Genomic DNA, 22,852 nt, shown 5'->3' on the forward strand with positions numbered 1-22,852 from the left:
TAATTAAACATTAATTTTGCTTTAATCTGTACAGTAGTTTTCTTACACCTATCAAAAAGCATAACGATTTTAAAACATTTACGTAAACCATTTAAATAGATTTAGTTTCAAAAAAGTTGTGGTAAAACTTTCAGATTAATGAACATGTTTCTCCAAATTTTGATGAATAGTTTTCATAAAATTAGACAAAAAAAATTTCGACCTGCAAAAAAAAGCAGAATGTCCCTTTAAATGGCATTTCACAATGTTAAGTAGATATATACATATATAGACACACCTTTAGGTAACAGCAATCACTGAGTAATGTTGTTCTCTTGTGTAACTTGGTTTTCTAAATTTTTTATGTGCATCAATTTGCACCATTCATATTTTCAATCAGACTTCTGTGGTTCACTTCAATCAGACTTCTGTGGTTCCTGCAATTCCACTTAAAACTAAGTGTTTGATGACATCACTAATCGCAAAATATGCTTGTATCTCATAAGGCCTTTGGTATTAGTGACATCATCAAACACTTAGTTTTGTGAGAATTGCAAGAACCACAGATGTTTGACTGAAAATTGGAATGGCTTAAAATTTGAAGGTGTTGTTGAAACATTAAGCCTTTTCCAAAATTCAACTCATTAAGTCTAAAAAGAGATTCAAAATGGCCGTGAGCTATGTTCGTGTGGGTTATTTCCATGTTAGAACCATATGTAGTTTCGTGTGATATCTTACTGTCTGATGGCATACCTTGCCTGTCAAATTTCACAAGTCCTCTGTTACCTTCCCTTGCACCAGACTGGGGGTACAAATAGAGGGCAGACTGACTCAATGGGGGGACAACTGCTGAGGCTGAATTAAAATTTTGGCTACTCTGTGGTGGTCTCATAGAGCGTCTTAGAGGGTTCTCTCATGAAAATTTTAGAAAAAATGAATTGATTTTGTGCATTCTGACACATTTTTTGGAGAAAAAGGTAGACATTTAGATTTGTTGAAAATAAAGTCGGGGTACAATTGGGGGTGCAAACCACTTTTCTAGTAGGGCAAATTACCCCTCCCCCATATATCCTCACTGGCACCACCTGCCTCCCACCCTTCTTTCCCTTTTTTCACTCTCTACCTAAATAATGCATCTTCTAAAGATTTCTGAAATGTGATAAAATGTCTGTTTTTCAGATCCACCAGTAAAAATGCCGAACTTCTTCAGACAAGTGGGTTTGTTGCTATGGAAAAATTTCGTGATCCAAAGAAGAAAGATCTGCGTATCCATATTTGAGATTATTTTGCCGGTATTATTTGCTGCATTGCTGTTGGTCGTAAGAATAGCTATAGTCGCTACAGAAATAGACACATCTACGATTTACCCTAGTAAGAATCTGATGTTTTCTGCAGGAGGCGGACCTAACTTACCGATCTATTACGCCCCCAATACCACCCTCATTAATAATGTTATGGATGATTATATACTAGAGCTCAACAATTCAGGTAAATCACTTTTTTCTTGTATTTTATCTACAGGTTTGTTTTGAGCAATCCATAGTAATTTTCAGAATGAAAAATTGACATCAGGTTGGTCTACAATGTGACAAGAATTTCAGTGATAATGATGTACTAGACAGGTTTTAGTTATGTCATTTTGAGTAAACTATTAATATTCCAACTACCATACTAGACCTTGACTGCAATGGCCACCTTTCTTGAGTCACAGATGCATTTTCAAACTTTTATGACACAAGAATAATGGCTATTACAGTCAAGGTATAATTATAAAGTGGTGGAAAAGAGAACATTACATATCTCTGCAGTATGTATACTTTTTTTTTCACATCTAATTAGCTAAAGCTCTTCACAAGCTGATGAAACATGGTAATTTAGTAATTATGGATGGAACTTTCTAATATAGCTTTATGAGTAAAGGATAAATAGAAGTTATAAATGGTATGAATTATTGATCATCATTATAAGATGTGTTGATGATATTACATACCTGATATTGATTATAATGAACAGCATTATTTTAGAGTTCATTAACCAGGACGCTGACTGAGCTAGGTTCAATAAATAGGACTCTATTTGAGAAATCTATAAGCTTACTCTTTGACATTTTAAACAACAACCATTATATAATAAACGCCTTCTGGAACCATTGTTGTATGTTATTCAGGATATTGATTGGAAATCATCAATATTATTAGATATTGAACAAACAATATATCTTCTATAGAAATATGGTATCAAAGGGATTTATTCGTGAGTGATAATGAACAAAATCATCATGCAAAATTTATTATAGATATTTCTGAATAGCCGTTTTCGCACTGCCGAAGAAAGTTATCTCGATAACTTTTTGTTTTTAGTAATATGTCATATCACAGTTGACAAAATGGAAGTTCAATTTGATCTACAATGTTCATCATTATAAAATATGAATTTCCTATGTATATTCGTGTACTTAATTAATCCCTTTCTTGTGTTTTCCAAGTACCGGTATTTCAATTATAATGTCCCCATCAACATATTATTATACCCCCTAATCTGAACAACTTCTCATTTGGTTTCGTATTGCCACTTATCTGGATCTTATCCAGAGGATATCCAAATCTGGAGGCCGGGAGATTTTTCTATCTGGAAGACTTTGGTTATAACTAAACATAACTTTATTTACCAGTGCAAAAGCAACTGGAAGTTATTCAGATAGAACTGGGTAGAATCAAACTTTTGCAGAGCTAAAGGCTTAATAATCAGTTAGATCATTGGATACTTTACATAACTTCATTTGCATGGTTACTTCAAACAAATTTAGTGGTTGTGGGTTCTTATCTTTGACATTTAAAAAAACATTATTATATAACTTCTGATTCGCCAAGTGGAACATTTATTGTAGAATTTCAACATAAGATATTTATTAATTATGGCTTTTTCAACAAGATCAGATAGTCTAACAAATGCAAAAAAATATATTTCCTTTTCTTCTTCTAATTTCTAAAGGGTTTATTCTTGGGTGATTTTTACAATATCACCATGCTCTATCAAAATCTGTTTATTTTTTTGTCTTCTTTCTTGAAGAGTTCTGTATCCTTGAAAACATAACATGATATCATTTGCTTGGCTAAATCAAACAAACGGTGGTGATAGGCTCAAGTCTAAGTCTGTGTATGAAAGTCTGGTGACATTCATAATGACATTCTTACAATTGTTAAAGTTGTGCATCATGTGATGCGCAAACCACCTCTATGATATCATGTCCCTTCTCTCCTATTATGAACTTTGTACTTATACCTTGACTGCTATGGCCACTATTCTTGTATCACAGAATGCAGTGATTTGATTAGATTTTAAGACAGCGAATGCAGCGAATCAGAGCTCTTGACAGACAAGCTGTCAACATTATGGTTTTGCGTTCACAGATTTTCTGCCGAGGCGTCTGATTGGCTATATTTGCTAGTTTACAATCCTATCAAATTGCTTCATTTACAAACTTCCTTGTTTGAAGAACAAGGTATAAGTACAAATTTCATAATAGGCAAGATCAGCCATGATGTTATAGAGGTGGTATGCGTATCAAATGATGCACAACAGTTGCGAGATTACCAATTGTTCTTCTCAAGTCATGCATATGTTCTATATTTAGCATATCACGACAAAGCTGATTTCTCCTAGAGCTTGTTGGGACTTTATACCAATGTAATGGAGATAAACCTACAGAAACAATATCTTAAATCTGAATAATAATATTTCTGCATTGTAAATCATAAGATTGGGTCAAAGTTGATGTTTAACTTGACCTGAAGGGGATATAAATTAAAACCATTTGTCCACTTTGATAACAAACGTGTTATTATTGGGAAATAGATTTACTGAATATCCATTTAAAAATGAATTTCTTTGACTTTGAATGATTTTAAAAACATATGTTCATAGCTCTGTTTTGCTATACATGTCTTTAACATTAATTTTGAATGGCTGATACAACTAAACAAAAGAAATCAAAGGCTTACTATGATTAAAAGGGAACAGTCAGCTTTTTCAGGGATTGATTTAGGTCTTTATTGTGCCTTAATAGTCTTAAGAAGTACAAAAAATCACATAATTCCTTCAAATATACTTCAAACTAGAAATTTCACTGTCTATTCCTATATATGTGTTTTCTATATGTGTTTTCTATATATGTGTTTTCTATATATGGCACAATATTCGAGTCAAATTTTTAACTTTCAAACATGAGTGATTATGGATTTGAAGGCTCAAATTTCTGATTATTCACTGATTATGTAAGCTATAAATCTTCCTGTTACTGAAACTAAGGTATGATTGGTCGAACTGATAGTGAAGGTGCTTCTTTAAGGCCATGGTTTGCAAATTTCGATTAGTACATGTACTAGAAATGTTAAAACAAAAATCGTACAATCCCGACAAATATACCCCAATTTGTCAATAAAAGACGAGTCTGGACACACATGGATTTGAAGCAAGCTGTGAACACTATTACTGAATAGCTTAGCCAATCATGTTTCTGAGACTAAGGTACAACTATTTACATTTTTACGAGAGTCAAATGAACCCCCCCAAAATGGCGAATCTATCCCTTTAAGTTGGAAGTCCGACAAGAGTGGTTGATTAGTGCGTCTGTCTTTAACTTTTACATTTATATTAGTTTTCAATTAAAGGTTTACAAGTTAGATTTTATGATATTGTCATGACAACCAGAAGTAGTAAGCTTTGGTTATCAGACTTTATTCTATAGAAACCTTATAAAGCTTAAAGATGGGTTCCCTTTATTTTTATTTATGAAAATGAAAATGCCAATACTTACATGAATAGAAAGTAGAGGTGTTCTAATGACCTGGAAAATACCTGTTTGTCTCACATGTCCATGATTAATTCATAATTAGCTAAATTAGAAGAGAATTACTAGCAGAATTCCAATGAGTGACCGATCAAGAAAGGTCAAAAAGTCTTTTGTGTTTATCCAGACTGTACATACATTGACATTTATAATTGGTGAAGACTCAATTAGAAACACCAATTAATCAAATAGTTTGCTTAATTTGACACTAAAAAATAAGGAAACAAAATCTTTAATGAATATATTATCAATTATAATTCTTACTTGAAATAATTCAAATAACTCTTAAATTAAAGTCAGATTTTGAGACATTGTATGTTATAAGACATCATTAAGTTTAGGCATGATTCTATCAAGGAATGATTTAAGAATGCAATTTCCTGTGAATGTTGTAATTACTGATAACATTATTTATAATTGATGATATCTGAATTGATCTATTCCTTTGTTTTTTTTTTAAAAAAAATTCTAGATTGATGAAAAATTTGTAGCTTAATTGAGAGAGGAGATAGTTCGTTTTCAAAATTTAATTAAAGTGATACTACATTTAAGAATAAACATAAAATTGAAGTTCTCAAGAATGGTCAATATGAGTATATATATTCATCAGTTAGCTTACCTGGTGTCATAAAGTTACAACAGAATCCCTGTAAAATCTAGAAAATTCATAAAACTAAGTAATAATTAAAGTTTTTTTGATTTATCGGATTATATAAGGATTCTGTTATGTTATTTATGACACCAGGTATATCTACTGATGAATATATACTCTTATTGGCCAAGTTTAAAATTCTTAAATTTTATCTTCATTCTAAGACGTAGTATTCCTTTAAATAGTTGAAATACAAAAACGAGTGGGAAAAATAAATGTTTCCCTCATTGCACCCTGCATGACGTTGCTTCATTAGCCCACGTGGTACTGAAAAGTAGGAAGTAAAACTTCATTTCATTTTTTTTTTTTTTTTAAAATATTCATTTGTGATATAAACATCACTGTTGAATCCTTACTGTTTTATCTATCAAGAAGTAAGCTTATGTCGGGTATTTTCAGATTGTTTTGGAAGGTTGCCTTCATTTATGAACTGTTGAACTGTTTCTATATTTTAGCTCAGTTCACCAGCAAGGGATTTCCCTCAGAGAAAGCATTGTTAGATTATTATATCATTGATGCTAATGTTACCCTAGCTATCGTATTCAATGGTGTTACATCATCTGATACCACTCTACCAAAATCAATTCGCTACTCCTTACGACCCAAACCAGCTACTCGTAGAGACTGGAGAACAGCTGATAATGTACCCTTTGTTCAAAATGGAGGACCACGATCTGGATTGCCTAGTAAGTAAAACAAATAGTTTGATTTTAATTCTACTAAATAAGTATGATTGCTGGTTTAACCAGCAAGACAAGTCTGGCTCATTCTTGTGGAATACCTGATGTTACTCTACAACAGGGTGTGTCAACTCGATGACGATGGCAGTTTGGTGACAATGGTTGATGTATAATATGAAGGAAGGAATAATTAAGATACAAAATGAAACTGATCGAAATGTTGTCAATATTTAGTATTTTCATTATCTTGCCAACTTATATTTCAGATTATCTTCAAACAAATTTCATCTTTCACCAAGTTGCGTTAGATTTGGCTATTATTAGATCATGGAACTCCTCAGTAAATACTTCAGGACTGGTGTTTGAGACTCAGAAAATGCCATATCCACCATATATTCAAGATCCAATGATTTTCATTCTGCAAGTGAATTTTCCACTACTCTTGTGCTTAAGTTTCATGTTGAATGTGGTGATTACAACTAAAACATTGATCTTAGAAAAAGAAAAAAAACTCAAGGTAAAGATTTTATTTCATCATTTTGACGGAACATACCTTAGTCACAGAAACTGGAATTTTTCGGCTAAGCTAATCTGATATAGTGTTCACAGCTCATCGGCCAAATTTGAGCCTTCAATTCCACGTTTGTCCAGAATTATCCAAGTTTCAATGTTAAAATGATAACTCGTCAATTTAAGATAGTCTGTTATGTATAGAAAAGACATATATAGAAATAGTGAGTAAAATTCCTAGTTAAAAGAATTTTAAAGGAAATGGCGAACTTGTCCCTTTAATAATGTTGTTAAAACAACTGTGCAAGGTCCACTTTCACAAAATCCTAACTTAAGGTGATTTTAAAGTTCCAGTCATTTGATTGGTCAATCACTGAAATTGGTTATAAATCTAGCTTTCTTAACCAATCAAATTTCTGGAAATCCAGGCAAAAATATATGAAACAGAGGCTATCATTCTATGATTTTGAAATATCTGTATCATGGACTGAGTGAAGAGATGAAAAAAAAACACTACTACTTTACAACCATGAAACTCTCATATTTAAAGGTAACAAATCAGTGGGCACACATCTTTAATATTCAAATTGATTCCATTTTTTCTGTGTTTCAGGAATCCATGAAATTGATGGGTTTGAATAATACAGCCTACTGGACTTCATGGTTTATAACAGTCCTCATATATTTAACAGTTGCCATGGCGTTGTATACTATACTTTTGGGTGTCTCTATTGCCCCAAAGGGACCTGTTTTGAACAATTCGAATCCACTGATATTTTTTATATTTCTGATGGCTTATGGTTTATCCATTATTTCCTTTAGTTTTTTGATGGCTGTTATTTTTGATAAAGGTATGAAACTTTTATAGATATCTGTCCTCATAGATTTCAAAATCATTTACATTAGGGCTGGATAAATACTGGTATAGGAATATATGTTGTTAATAATATCGCCTGATTCAAAAATACCCAAATATCACCATATCATGATATACAGTAATTATTGCTATATCATCAAATTTTTGTACAGATAAGATCATCTACACAATTCCAACAAGTAGCTTAATATTTGAAACAGATGTTTTTTTCATGATGTTAAAGACTAGGGTGTTTTCAGAGATATTTATTGTTTTATGTTACATTTAAAATTTCTAGATCATAATTTTGTATCAAAAACCAGTAAAAAACATACCAAAATAATATCGCGATATATACCCATATCATGATATCAACTTGAACCAATATCGCCCACCCTTAACTTACATCAAAATAGAACTTGGGTCTTTGGGTTGATGAAAATATCGATCGATGAGAAAAAATAGTTATTTGGAATCATGAATTATAGAGGACAATTTTCAGACTGGAATGTTTTTGTTCAGGCAAAATTATTTTAGAAGGGGAGCGTATATTGCTAAAGTAAAAAAATCAAACCGAAAATTGTACTCAGCAACCAATGACAAACACTTGTTAATTTTATTTTGGATTTTCTTGAAATGATGGAAAAAAAATCAATTTAGACTTCACAGTGCTCAGGGGAAATCTCTAAAGAGACAGATGCACCATTTTTTTGACCAATCGTACATATATAGAAAAAAAACTTTATAGGAATAGATTTCATGCTATATATTTTATATGGATTTCATGCTATATTTATATAAAGATGTCATGCTATATTTTTATATGTATTTCATGCTATATTTTTATAAAGATGTCATGCTATATTTTTATGTAGATGTCATGCTATATTTTTATAAAGATGTCATGCTATATTTGTATATAGATTTCATGCTATATTTTTATAAAGATGTCATGATATATTTTTATAAAGATGTCATGATATTGTTTTTTTATAAAGATGTCATACTATATTTTGATATAGATTTCATGCTATATTTTTATGTAGATGTCATACTATATTTTTATATAGATTTCATGCTATATTTTATATAGATTTCATGCTATATTTTATGTAGATGTCATGCTATATTTTTATATAGATTTCATGCTATATTTTATATAGATTTCATGCTATATTTTTATAAAGATGTCATACTATATTTTTATATAGATTTCATGCTATATTTTTATGTAGATGTCATACTATATTTTTATATAGATTTCATGCTATATTTTATATAGATTTCATGCTATATTTTATGTAGATGTCATGCTATATTTTTATTCATAGATTTCATGCTGTATTTTATATAGATTTCATGCTATATATTATATAGATTTCATGCTATATATTATATAGATTTCATGTTATGTATTTTTATATAGATTTCATGCTATATTTTTATGTTGATGTCATGCTATATATTTTATAGATTTCATGCTATGTATTTTTGATTTCATGCTATATTTTTATGTAGATGTCATGCTATATTTTGTATATTTTCAGCTAATATTGGAGCGGCAGCTGCTGGAATTCTATATTTTATGAGCTATGTACCATATTTTTTCATTAGCACAAGTTATGAAACTATGACTAGAAGTCAGAAACTGGCTGCCTGTTTATTGAATAATCTAGGAATGTCACTGGGAGCCTACACTATTGGCTTATACGAGGGAACAGGTATTTACTTTATATTATTTTTATTGATATAAATTTATTATTATTTTATGCATTATTATTATATTAGCTTACTGTTATTATGGATAAAGATAAAAAGTCAAAATCTCTTTTTTGCTTTCGACTTTGATTTACTATTTTCACATATTTATAATGCTTCTTTAGGCCTAAAAATACATGAAATGGCAAAAAAATCCACAGTATAGGTAAAAGCAAAGCAATAAGTTTCAAATTACTAGTAAAAAGAGTGCAATAGAAATTACTATTAGACTATTTTAGAATGTATGTCTTTATAGGAATTTTACATTTTTTTTATTCTTTATTATTCATTAATTTACCATTATTCATTATTTTGTACCATTATTCATTATTTTGTACCATTATTCATTATTTTTTTTACCATTATTCATTATTTTACCACTATTCATTATTTTTACCATTATTCAATGTTATTACCATTATATACCATTCATTATTTAAAATATTATTTATACCATAATTATTCATTATTTAAAATATTATTTATACCATAATTATTCATTATTTGAATATTATTTAAACCATAATTATTCTCATTGTTTAAATATTATTTAAACCATAATTATCCATTATTTAAATATTATTTTTATGTTCTAGGAGAAGGTGTCCAATGGAGTAATATGGCTGACCCAGCAACTATAGATGATAATTTCTCTCTATTAGATGCTATATTACTATTACTGGGAGATACTGTGATATATTTGATATTTGTGTGGTATATTGATAATGTATACCCTGGAGAATTCGGAGTGGCCAAACCATTTTACTTCCCGTTTACTGTAAGTTAGATATACTCTACAATATTAAGAATTTTAAAGAGCTTTTCTAAATTTTATTTGTATCAGGAACATTGATAGTATCAGTTTGCATCATTATAATTTTCAATCAAACGTCTGTGGTTCCTGTAATTCCACAAAAACTAAATGTTTGATGACATCATGTCCTCATCAAATGTGAAGCTGCAAATTGTCATTACCTCATCAAGCACATCTAGAAATATATTGAAATAAGGATGATTCACGTGAATTAATTGATCCCAGATGAAAATTGAAATTTTCAGAAATCCTACTGGTGTGGTGTATCTAGTCAAGATTTTACTCGATTAGAAGCAACTAATGATAATGCTAGTCACTTTGAGAAAGAACCAACTGGTGTACGAGCTGGAATCTCCATTACAAATCTTAAAAAGGTGAGACTTTGGAAAATAAATATAGTGCATTTCTGCACCTGATTTGTCTTAAAGATAGGTTTCCTTATTTTAGTGTCAAATTAAGCAAACTATTTGATTAATTAGTGTTTCTAATGAATTATCATTTATTCTAAATCATATTGTATTTTTTTATTGCATATAAAAGTTTAAACCAATCATAAATGTCTGTGTATGTTCAGTCTAGATAATCAAAAAAGACTTTTTGACCTTTCTTGATCGGTCACTCATTGGAAATCTGCTGGTAATTCTCTTCTAATGAACTAATTGTGAACTAATGGACATGTAGAACACCTCTACTTTCTATTCATATAATTATTAACATTCTCATTTTCATGAATGAAAATAAGGAAACCCATCTTTAAGATACAGAGCAACACCATGCTGTGTGCAATAAGAGACAGTTTGTAAGATGAAGGGCATATACGTTTTCCTTGCATTTCTAACTGTAGAAGAATCTCCGCACATAGAACTACATCTCAGATTTTGATTTTGAAGATAGTAGAAATTGTAAGGTAAGGTTTTTCCCCTTTAAGTTGTAACAATGCCTTTTGTACAATGCAGGAATTCAAGATGGCTGGCAAGAGGAAACTTGCTGTTGATGATTTGAATTTAAATGTCTATGATGGGCAAATTACAGTTTTATTGGGACACAATGGTGCAGGGAAGACTACTACAATGTCAATGTTGACAGGTAAACTTTCAAATCAGTTGTTACATCCTGCTGCACTGAAACTCATTAGGTACTCACAGGCAATGTGTGTAATTGGTTGTTGTGATATTAATGGTGTTGTATTATTTTAGGTTTATATCACCTACAAGTGGTACAGCTATTGTTAATGGTTGTTGCGATATTAATGGTGTTGTATTATTTTAGGTTTTATATCACCTACAAGTGGTACAGCTATAGTTAATGGTTGTTGTGATATTAATGGTGTTCTATTATTTTAGGTTTTATATCACCTACAAGTGGTACAGCTATAGTTAATGGTTGTTGTGATATTAATGGTGTTATATTATTTTAGGTTTTATATCACCTACAAGTGGTACAGCTATAGTTAGTGGTTGTTGTGATATTAATGGTGTTGTATTATTTTAGGTTTTATATCACCTACAAGTGGTACAGCTATAGTTAATGGTTGTTGTGATATTAATGGTGTTATATTATTTTAGGTTTTATATCACCTACAAGTGGTACAGCTATAGTTAATGGTTGTTGTGATATTAATGGTGTTATATTATTTTAGGTTTTATATCACCTACAAGTGGTACAGCTATAGTTAATGGTTGTTGTGATATTAATGGTGTTATATTATTTTAGGTTTTATATCACCTACAAGTGGTACAGCTATAGTTAATGGTTGTTGTGATATTAATGGTGTTATATTATTTTAGGTTTTATATCACCTACAAGTGGTACAGCTATAGTTAATGGTTGTTGTGATATTAATGGTGTTATATTATTTTAGGTTTTATATCACCTACAAGTGGTACAGCTATAGTTAATGGTTGTTGTGATATTAATGGTGTTATATTATTTTAGGTTTTATATCACCTACAAGTGGTACAGCTATAGTTAATGGTTGTGATGTTACTAAAGATATAAATGGTGTTAGAGCTAGTTTGGGATTATGTCCACAGCACAATGTGTTGTTTGATACCATGACAGTAGATGAACATCTAGAATTTTTTTCTCTGGTTTGTAATAATTACTGAGTTATTCATAAACGAATTGACCAGCTTGGAGACCAAAGTTGTTTGATCATCTGTGACAAAAATGAAAAACAAAAATAATTTTTCTCCAAAATTTAACACTTTATTCCGCATCATTAAATTTGTCATTTCCAGTTGGATGATGACTTACATAAAAAGATTTTCACTATTTTGATCTCCAGACCCTTCATCTTCTCATTATATACAATATAAATGGCATTAAAGGAACAGCTGCACCATTTAAGGGGACTGTTTTGAGTCTTGAAAATATGTAATTATTATTAATATGTAAATATTAAATGATTGTCTTCAGAAGTAGTAGAAATGTACGAATATCGCATAATTCCTTCAAAAATATCTCAAACATTCAAACGCTGATAATTCTGGCACCAAATAGACTTTAATACAAAAACTGATACCATTACATTTTTTGATTCTCCAAACAGGGTGCTGTAAAACCCAATGTATCATCTTCCGTATAGAGTCAGCATGAATTCTTCGTCAAAGCCAATCACCTCAATAATTATTGTAGTGGAGCTGAAAATAACTTGAGTAAAAAAACAAATAATCAAGGATAACGCCAAATGGTCCAAAGGATTATGTTTACCAGCTGGTCCTTGACCAAGGATCTCTTGTTGATCTTTCTGAAATTATCCATACACAATTTATAGCTGGGGTCCAGTGTGGAATAATCAGGAACCATGACTTCTTCCAGGTCATCAGACTTTCACTCACCATTTTTAAAACGTAACCAGTGATGTCATGTAGTTTTTCAATTCACTAACTGATTGTACTACAGCTAGTCCTGTTTAGAGATTATCACCAAATAATTTACAAATTTATTTTCATATATTTTAGTTGAAGGGAGGAAACAGGAAGACATTAAAAGAAGATGTTACAGCTATGGCAACTGAAATAGGTCTAGAAACCAAGAGGAATACCAGATCCATGCATTTATCAGGAGGTCAGAAGAGGAAACTTTGTGTAGGAATTGCCTTGATATCAGGGTCAAAGGTGAGATCTGAAAAAAAGAAAAAACCTTAAAGGGATATAACTGTTGTCCATATCTTTGAATTTGCAACAGATTTTCAGCTTCCCATTTCACAATGACAAATTTTCACCTACATAATATATTACCTCGTAACATTATGGAATTTTCTTACGAGTGTGTTATAAAGGATTATATATTCATCAGTCTTAAAGATGGGTTCCCTTATTTTCATTTATGAAAATAAAAAGCTAATACTTATATGAATAGAAAGTAGAGGTGTTCTAATGACTTAGAAAAATACTTGTTTGTCTCACATGTCCATAATTAATTCAAAATTAGCTACATTAGAAGAGAATTAACCGCAGAATTCCAATGAGTAACCGCTCAAGAAAGATCAAAAAGTCTTTTTGTTTATCCAGACTGTATTTATATTGACATTTATGATTGGTTAAAAACCCTTTATCATATTCGATAAGAACAAAATGTTATGATTAAGAATACATGTTTCATTAGAAACACCAATTAATCTAATAGTTGGCTTAATTTGACACTAAAAGAAATAAAGAAACCCATCTTTAACTATTTATTTATAAAGCACCATTGAATGCTCATGTAAAAGCAGTGCTAAGCGCTATACTCAATAATCTTAATCTTAACTATACAACAGAATTCTATTTATAATCTGATAAATTCTTAATCCATATTATCATTTTATCATTGAAAAATATTTTCCAGATCGTAATTTTGGACGAACCCACGTCTGGTATGGACCCAGCAGCCAGACGTCAAACCTGGGAAATTTTACAGCGTAACAGATCATCTCGTACAATCCTGCTGACCACCCATTTTATGGATGAGGCTGATTTACTAGGTGATAGAATAGCTATCATGTCAGAGGGCCATGTCAAATGCTGTGGAAGCTCTCATTTCCTCAAAAAACTTTATGGTAAGTGATTTTGAATAGTTGAGTATGTAACTACAGAGTACAATCTGATTAAAATGAAGATCTGAACTCTCTGTTTTGTGCTTTCGATAGGTGACTTCTTTTGCCATGCTGTGGCATCATTTCCTTAAGATCTATCTACCAGCTGACCTAACCTCTTGGTGTCTAACATTGACCATTATGTTTAAGAAAATTTCCCCATTCAAGTTTGTGGTTACCACAAAGTGAAAAGAAACAACAACCATCATATTCTCAACATAGGAATGCAAATGTCCTAAATTTTCAATGCTCTAACAGACTGAGCTACAGTCTGTCAACAGGCTGAAAGATTTATTGGATGCTGAACTGTTCCTCGAAAGCTTAGATGCTCAGTTTTGCAAAGGAAATGACCTTTATTCTAGGTGCTGGATATCATTTGGTTATAGTCAAGTCTGAAGGATGTAACGTATCCATGGTGACACAGGTGGTTCAGCAGCACATTCCAGCAGCGTTTCTAGAAAGTCAGCTAAGTGCCGAGATCTCTTACTTACTACCTAACGAAGATTCTGATAAGTTTGCTAAACTGTTTGCCGAAATTGAAGATAAGAAAGAAAAACTTGGAATCAACCATTTTGGAACATCAGCTACCACCATGGAAGAAGTGTTCTTGAAGTAAGAATTTGATTTTTGAACTTGGACAAAATTAGATATTTCATGTGGATTGAATCTTTTGAGTCTGGCTGTGGAATTGGGTGCAATGGCTATCATGAAAAAGAGGTAAATTAAACAGGTCCAGGCCTCAGTTCTTGCCAGTTCTGAACATTGGGATGCATGTTCCACATCAGCCCTTCTGATGTGCAACACTGAGAATTTGAAATCCAGATGAAAAAATCCAAAGGTAATATCTGAACCCATGTGGGTATTTCATCAGTAACCTCTTGATCTTACCTTAGCCAATCCATTAGCTAGCCCAGGGTTTAAAGGGGTAACAGGGGGCAGGTTCCAATCGTTCTTGAACATGCTCTTTCTATTCCATGGGCTAAACCTTGTCAATTTGGTGTAGTGAACATAATTCTGACCCATGTCAGTTTCTTATGAGTAGCTTTGATTCTTCAGTAACCTTTCCTTAAAGCCCCACAATTATTATTTTTAGAGTTGGTGAAGGTGTTGAAGATGAAGATGGTGTGGCAGATGTAGGGAACAATGTTTTTAAGAATCCTGGTTACATCACTGATAATGGTGATACTAATAATAGTAACAACCAAGTCAATGGAGTCAATGGAAGTTCCAACATTGATATAGATTCTGGAGATGTCCTGTGTAAGTAATTTCTTTTTTGGTAATTCATAAATGAAACTGTAAACAATCTCCTTGAAGTGATAACAATGAGGATGTCAGATTTTAAAGGGACAGATGCTCCATTTTTTTTTGGACCAATCATACTTTAGTCTCAGAAACAGGAATTTTTTGTTAAGGTAATCAGTAATAGTCTTCACAGCTCACCGTCGAAATTTGAGCCTTCAAATCAATGTGTGTCCAGAATTGATTGCAAATGAATATTAAAATGACGACTCGTCAATTTAAGATACTCTGTGATATACATAAAAAACATACATAGAAATACTGAGTAAAATTTCTAGTTTGAAGTATTTTTAAAGGAATTATGCGATTTTTGTTCATTTCTAGTTCTTCTGAAGACTAATTACATATATTCAAGACTCAAATCAACATCTCAAAATGTCACACCTGTCCCTTTAATCTGAAAAGTGATATAGATGGGTGAAATTGAGTTCTAGCAGCAAATATTATAACCAACTGAACCCCTTAAAAGAAAGTAGAACTGTTGTTTGTATCATTGATTTTGTTTGTTTCAGCCTTCAACAGAGGTTTTCAAAGAGTGTCTGGTTTCTCCCTAGAAATGTCCAGATTTTATGGCATGTTTGTCAAAAAGGTGATCCACACAATGCGAAATAAACTAGTCACAATAGTACAGCTTTTAGTACCAGTACTGGCAACTTGTGCAGCTCTGGCCATTGCTGAAGTACAAACTGATGTTGCTCAAGAACCTTCACTATCTCTGGATCTGTCTCCATTCGGCAGCACATCAAGCATGGTGGCAGTGACAACAGCAACCTCTGGAAATGATGTCATGGCTGATAAATATGAAACTTTGTTTACTTCACCTCATTCCATTACCCGCCTGACATCTACTCAAGCTCAAAATGTCTCTACTTATTTCATTGAAAAAGGCTCAGAGTTGGGAGTGGGTGTCTACAACCGAAGAGTTCTAATTGGAGGAGAGTTCAGCTCTGATGGAAGTACGAACAAAGCCACGATTCACTATAATGGTCAACCATATCATAGTGTAGCCATTTCCACGGAGTTCATGATGAACGCTCTAGCTAGATACTTCACTAATGACGACACAGTGAATATTCAGACCGATAATTATCCATTACCTATTGATGCAGAAGACAATTCTGTAGCATCCTCCTTCTCAAATATTTTGTTTGGATTTCTCATAGCTTTCTGTCTGTTATTTGGAATGGCATTCTTGTCCAGCAGTTTTGTGGTCTTCCTGATCAAAGAGCGACAAGTTGGTGCCAAACATTTACAGAAAGTGAGTGGAGTGGGTACCTTAGTATACTGGTTTTCTAACTTTGCCTGGGATTTTATAAACTATCTTCTACCATGCCTGTTGATACTCATTGTCTTTGCTGCTTTTGGAACAGAGGCCTATATAAGCGACTCTAATTTAGGATATGTATTCTTGTCGTTTCTGGTGTATGGATTATGTATTCTACCCTATGGTTACTGTCTACAATATATGTTTTCAACTCCTGCTACTGGAGTGGTAGTAATGATTATTCTCAATGTATTTGCTGGTAAGTTCAACCATTTCTCTTTAGAACAGGTAGAGATTGACTTCTAAAAATAAATAATCGGCTTACTGATAACAGAGTTTAATCTGAACTGTAAAGTAACACTTAAAGGTACACTAATAACTTTTAAATAACACTAGTGACAGTGTTTACTTGAACTTTTCAGCAACAACGATGACAGTGTTTATCTGAACTTTTCAGCAACACTATTTACAGTGTTTATCGAAATTTTTCAGCAACACTATTGACAGTGTTTATCTGAACTTTTCAGCAACACTGATGACAGTGTTTATCTAAACTTTTCAGCAACACTATTTACAGTGTTTACCTGAACTTTTCAGCAACACTGATGACTGTTTATCTAAACTGTTAAGTAATACTAATGACAGCGTTTATCTGAACTTTTCAGCAACACTGATGACAGTGTTTATCTAAACTGTTAAGTAATACTAATGACAGTGTTTATCTGAACTTTTCAGCAACACTAATGTCAGTGTTTATCTAAGCTATAAAAATAGTGCTCATCTGAACTGTTAAGTAACACTAATAACTGTGCTTATCTGAATTAGTCACTGAACACTAATAACAGTGTTTATCTGAACTATTAAGTAACACTAATAACTGCTTATCTGAATTAGTCACTGTTTATTTGAACTTTTAAGTAACACTAATAACAGTGTTTATTTGAACTTTTAAAGTACCACTAATAACAGTGTTTATTTGAACTTTTAAAGTAACACTAATAACAATGTTTATTTGAACTGTGAAGTACAATAATAACAGTGTTAATATATTGTTTATAGGTTTGGTAACGCTGTTAACAGTGTTTATTTGAACTTTTAAAGTAACACTAATAACAATGTTTATTTGAACTTTTAAAGTAACACTAATAACAATGTTTATTTGAACTGTGAAGTACAATAATAACAGTGTTAATATATTGTTTATAGGTTTGGTAACGCTGTTAACAGTGTTTATTTGAACTTTTTAAGTAACACTAATAACAATGTTTATTTGAAGTGTGAAGTACAGTAATAACAGTGTTTATATATTATTTATAGGTTTGGTAACACTGTTAGCTGTATTTATATTGAGTATTGAGGGATTGGGTACTGAAGATATAGCAGAGATATTAGACTGGGTGTTTGTGGTGATATTTCCCCAGTATAACTTGGGAAGGTGTTTTATGAATATATATTCTAATTATAATAATTATGATAACTGTGTTAAACAGAACTACCCTGATATCTGTAATTTTGTGTCAAGCCATCCTTGCTGTTCAGGTTAGTTACCAAACATTATTATGTTAAGGCCCATCTCAATTTTGAAAGAACACCATTTTAGAATAATTGGCAATAGTTTACTTTAAACTTAGACTGTCCAGATATAGTAGATGCAAAATTGAATTTCTTTGAGATGAAGCAATTGCTGAATTTTCATCTAGAATATGCTTACAGCATAGAGAGAATTTCCTACAAGTTTCTACCAATTACTCATGTGAATTCTTGGATGCCATCAACATGATTTCGAGCGTGTTCGTCTTCTTGTGCAGATTGTCAAGCTATTACGGACTTTTTCTTATTCCTTGACTGAAATAGCCAATATTCTTGTATCTCAGAAGTTTGTTAATGCAGTGATTTGATTGGATTGTGCACTAGCTAATACAGCCAATCAGCGTCCTCAATAGAAAGACTGTGAACGATTTGGCTATGCGTGTATGATTGGCCGTATTCACTAGAGTACAATCCAATCAAATCGCTGCCTTTAAAAAACTTACAAGATACAAGAAAGGTGACTTTTGCAGTCAAGGTATTAGACACATGTTGTAATAGCGTCACATTGTGAAGATGAGGATATAATACTCTATTTCATTTTGATGATTTCCTGATTTCTTTTAATATGCATCATCCATTTTTATTATTTTTTTTTTAAAGAATGTGTATTCTGTACTAAGTTCACAATGGATTACTTACAAATCGACGAACCAGGAATAGGTAAACATCTGATGTTTATGGTCATTCAAGGACTCCTTTTCTTTGTGATCACCTTGATGATTGAAGCCCAGGTGCCCCAGAAACTGTGGTACAAACTACAACCAGTCAGGTCAGAGGTAGCAGCAGCTCCGAAATCAAGTCTCAGAATGGCATCCTCCATGTCTCATCACGAAGACAATGATGTAACCGACGAAAAGACACGAGTTGCCAACATGAACTTAGACAACCCAAAAGATTCATTCATCTTGAAAGATTTATATAAAAGATACGGAACCTTCGTGGCAGTGGATCATATCAGTGTTGGTATACCAGAAAGAGAATGTTTTGGTCTGCTGGGACAAAATGGAGCTGGTAAGACCACCACCTTTAAAATGTTAACTGGAGATGTCATGGTTACGTCAGGAAATGCTTATCTAGAACAAAACAACATCAAAAACAAATTACAAAAGGTATAGTCATCATACTTTATTTTTCCTAACTGGCCTGTCAAACAACTTGTTATAGCTCTGTTGCGGTGAGGTGGTTGCTCTTTGTGGTGAGTTTGTAGCTCTTTGTGGTGAGTTGGTAGCTCTTTTTGGTGAGTTGGTAGGTTTTTGTGGTGAGTTGGTAGCTCTTTGTGGTGAATTGGTAGTTCTTTGTGGTGAGTTGGTAGGTCTTTGTGGTGAGTTGGTAGCTCTTTGTGGTAAGTTGGTAGCTCTTTGTGGTGAGTTTGTAGCTCTTTGTGGTGAGGTGGTAGCTCTTTGTGGTGAGGTGGTAGCTCTTTGTGGTGAATTGGTAGCTGTTTGTGGTGAGTTGGTAGCTGTTTGTGGTGAGTTGGTAGCTGTTTGTGGTGAGTTGGTAGCTGTCTGTGGTTAGTTGGTAGCTGTATGTGGTGAGGTGGGAGCTCTTTGTGGTGAGTTGGTAGCTCTTTGTAGTGAGATGGTAGCTCTTTGTGATGAGGTGGAAGCTTTTTGTGATGAGGTGGTAGGTCTTTATGGTGAGGTCACCTCACTGAGGTGGTAGATTTTGTGGTGAGGTGGTAGCTTTGTGAGTTAGATTCATGCTTGATAACCTGTATATCTAGGAGTTACTTTGACGAAAGAAACTTCAACTGTCAATTTCATTTTTTTTTTAGATTTTGTCTAGTTTGCCTTGTATCATAAAGTATCAATACTCATTTTGTTGCCTGCAGTTTCGATACATCGGTCAAGCCATAGTTTGAACCCAATAGAGGTTGCAATAATGAGATAATACCTTGGAACTGACATTGAAATGCCAATTTAAACTCCATTCATTTCATTTCATTTGGTGCATGTCACATATCCAAAGACATTTGTAATAGAACATTTCCACCTTCATAAATAGGATGTAAACTCCAACTCATTTCTTTAAACTCACCAATTGATTCAATTTCTTTGGATGATGTCACTGCACTGTCTTTAACTATACATAACTATACATTTCTTTTGATAATCAGCTCATATCCTTATTTTGCAGGTTCAAGAAAATTTAGGTTATTGTCCTCAGTTTGATGCTTTGATTGATCAAATGACTGGTCGAGAGACACTGTATATGTATGGTAGATTAAGGGGCGTTCCAGGATCTCATTTAAAGGGTGTGGTCAATAGTTTGATTGACATTATGATGTTGAGAAAACATGCTGACAAGAAAACAGGAGTATACAGGTTAGTTTTATATTTAATATTTTGGGTAAACGCACAATAATGCAGGACTGTATCTTCAGGGGGACAATGACCCCCTCCCCCAACCCCCCCAAAAAAAAAACGATTTTGAGGCCACGGCCAGTAACTTATGAACTCTGCAAATGTTAATGCTTTCCTCGAAAACTGGATTTGAACACTGTCCTTTTTGTGGTAGTGGACTAGCTCAGTCCGTAGCAATTTGGATTGTTGTCTGAAATTAAGATGCCATAGCCTGAGTTTACGTAAATCGCCTGGGATTTAGCTTTCAGAATCACCTGTAAATATGAAGTATTTCTTTTCTAGTGGTGGTAATAAACGAAAGTTAAGTACAGCTTTAGCTTTGATTGGTGATCCTAGTTTTATTTTACTAGATGAACCTTCTAGTGGAGTAGATCCTAGAGCCAGACGTCAACTCTGGAATGTTTTATCAAAAGTTAGAGATAGTGGTAAAACTTTGATTCTAACATCTCATAGGTTAGTTATTTTAGTGATGGATAATGTGGAATTCAAGCTCTCATAAGTGATTAAGCATTTATTCAGAGGACTTTTAGCATAGTTTCAAGAAATTACCTTCTTAATGAAAAGGATTTTCTAGCTTTTTTCATATGTATCAGGGGCATTTATAGAGGTGCTTAACTGTATATGATGTCAATATCGCAAAAGCAGTAACATCTTTTGAGATATTGATGCAATAAATACTTAGTTTTAATGAAAGTGCAAGGCCCACAAGACATCTGATTGAAAAATCAGCTAATGCTGCTGTCCTGGCAAAATATCCCTCACTGCCCCCTGCATGGCATCGCCCGTTTTCATTTCATTTTCAATGCCTCCTTTTAATACACTCAATGTGTATCACTCAGACGACTTGATGATGGGGAAATATTCACCGAAAAAATTTTTAGACCCATAACTTTTAAAGATATGTAGACTCTCTGATATGGAGGATAGCTTCTTTTGATTATGATCCTAAATTATTTTGATTTTATTTTCTTGTTTTGTGATTTATGTATCTACATATCCATATTCATTTCCATTTTATAGCATGGAAGAATGTGATGCTTTATGTACAAGAATAGCTATAATGGTCAATGGTAACTTTAAATGCCTGGGAAGTCCTCAGCATCTCAAAAGCAAGTTTGGTCATGGATATACTTTGATTTGTCGCATGAAAACAGAAAATGGATGGACAGCTGAAATAGAGCCTTTGGTTAAATTTATCACTGAAAAATTCCCTACTGCAGAGGTATTTGATGATCACCATGGTTACGCCCACTTTCAGATTCCTGACAATGACATTCCATTAGCAGGAATCTTTGAGACAATGGAACAGTCAAAAGAAGAATATAGTGTAGAAGACTATTCCGTACACCAGACCACATTGGAACAAGTTTTCCTAACATTTACAGGAAAACAAATTCCACCAAAAGAAGACAAATCTGGATGCTTTGGTAATATTAAGTGTTGTTGAAATACTCTTACCAATTTTCTTTTCTGTAAATTTTAAGACCAATTTGGCCTTTAATGTGTCTGTCCTATTCTCATTTTAAGAAGCATAATAAAAATAAGAATTGTCTTAAAATTCTTTCTACTATTGTACATAGAGTTATCAGTTTTTGTTAATTTAATTCATTCTTGCTTCTTACATTTATGTCAACAGGCGGAGTAATCCTTGGTTTAAGAAATTTATTTTTTCTTGTAAATACATGTATATCGAAAACAGTCTGAATTTTTTGTTCCACACAAACACTGGTTTTTAAACTGTGATAAAAATAGTTCCAAAATATACCCTTTAAATTAACAGACAATACCACTTTAAGCCTAAACCAACAATTTGAAATGTTTTACCATGAATCTTTTGATATAAATTTCCGAAATTTTGCATTTTACAGTTAATTCACACCCAAAAAAAATTTCCAAATTCATCTTGATTAATGAAAGGTCTACGAGCCTTTCTGATGTTGATCCCTTGATCAAACAACTATGTATTTTAATCACTGTAATATATAAATTGAGAAAATATTACCAAAAAGTGGTCACAAATTTGATTTGCTTTGCTATATTATAGTACTCATTATTCCATCTTAAATTATCAATTGTCAATTTCAAAAATTTCAACTTGGTAAAAATTGTAACAGATGTGAATTTCTGATCAATTAAAACCAGGTTAATACTGCTTTC

The 22,852-nt window shown here is 32.4% G+C and overlaps 1 protein-coding gene across 1 annotated transcript; it reads left to right on the forward strand.

Annotated features, from left to right (window-relative positions):
- Positions 1 to 1,172: 1,172 nt before the first annotated feature.
- LOTGIDRAFT_221435 (hypothetical protein) lies at positions 1,173 to 22,142 on the forward strand (the record flags this gene model as incomplete). The annotated part of the gene is made up of 19 exons (XM_009065879.1): positions 1,173 to 1,467; positions 5,936 to 6,166; positions 6,427 to 6,677; positions 7,284 to 7,521; positions 9,074 to 9,247; positions 9,881 to 10,062; positions 10,344 to 10,472; positions 11,055 to 11,184; positions 12,034 to 12,188; positions 13,062 to 13,217; positions 13,930 to 14,140; positions 14,539 to 14,788; positions 15,270 to 15,436; positions 15,991 to 17,001; positions 18,060 to 18,281; positions 18,933 to 19,441; positions 20,469 to 20,656; positions 20,978 to 21,148; positions 21,716 to 22,142. 19 exons carry the CDS (start codon positions 1,173 to 1,175, stop codon positions 22,140 to 22,142), a joined length of 5,097 nt encoding a protein of 1,698 aa, XP_009064127.1.
- Between the last annotated feature and the right edge of the window lie 710 nt (positions 22,143 to 22,852).

The sequence above is a fragment of the Lottia gigantea genome (genome assembly GCF_000327385.1).
Source record: "Lottia gigantea unplaced genomic scaffold LOTGIsca_71, whole genome shotgun sequence".
Lineage (NCBI taxonomy): Eukaryota > Metazoa > Mollusca > Gastropoda > Lottiidae > Lottia > Lottia gigantea.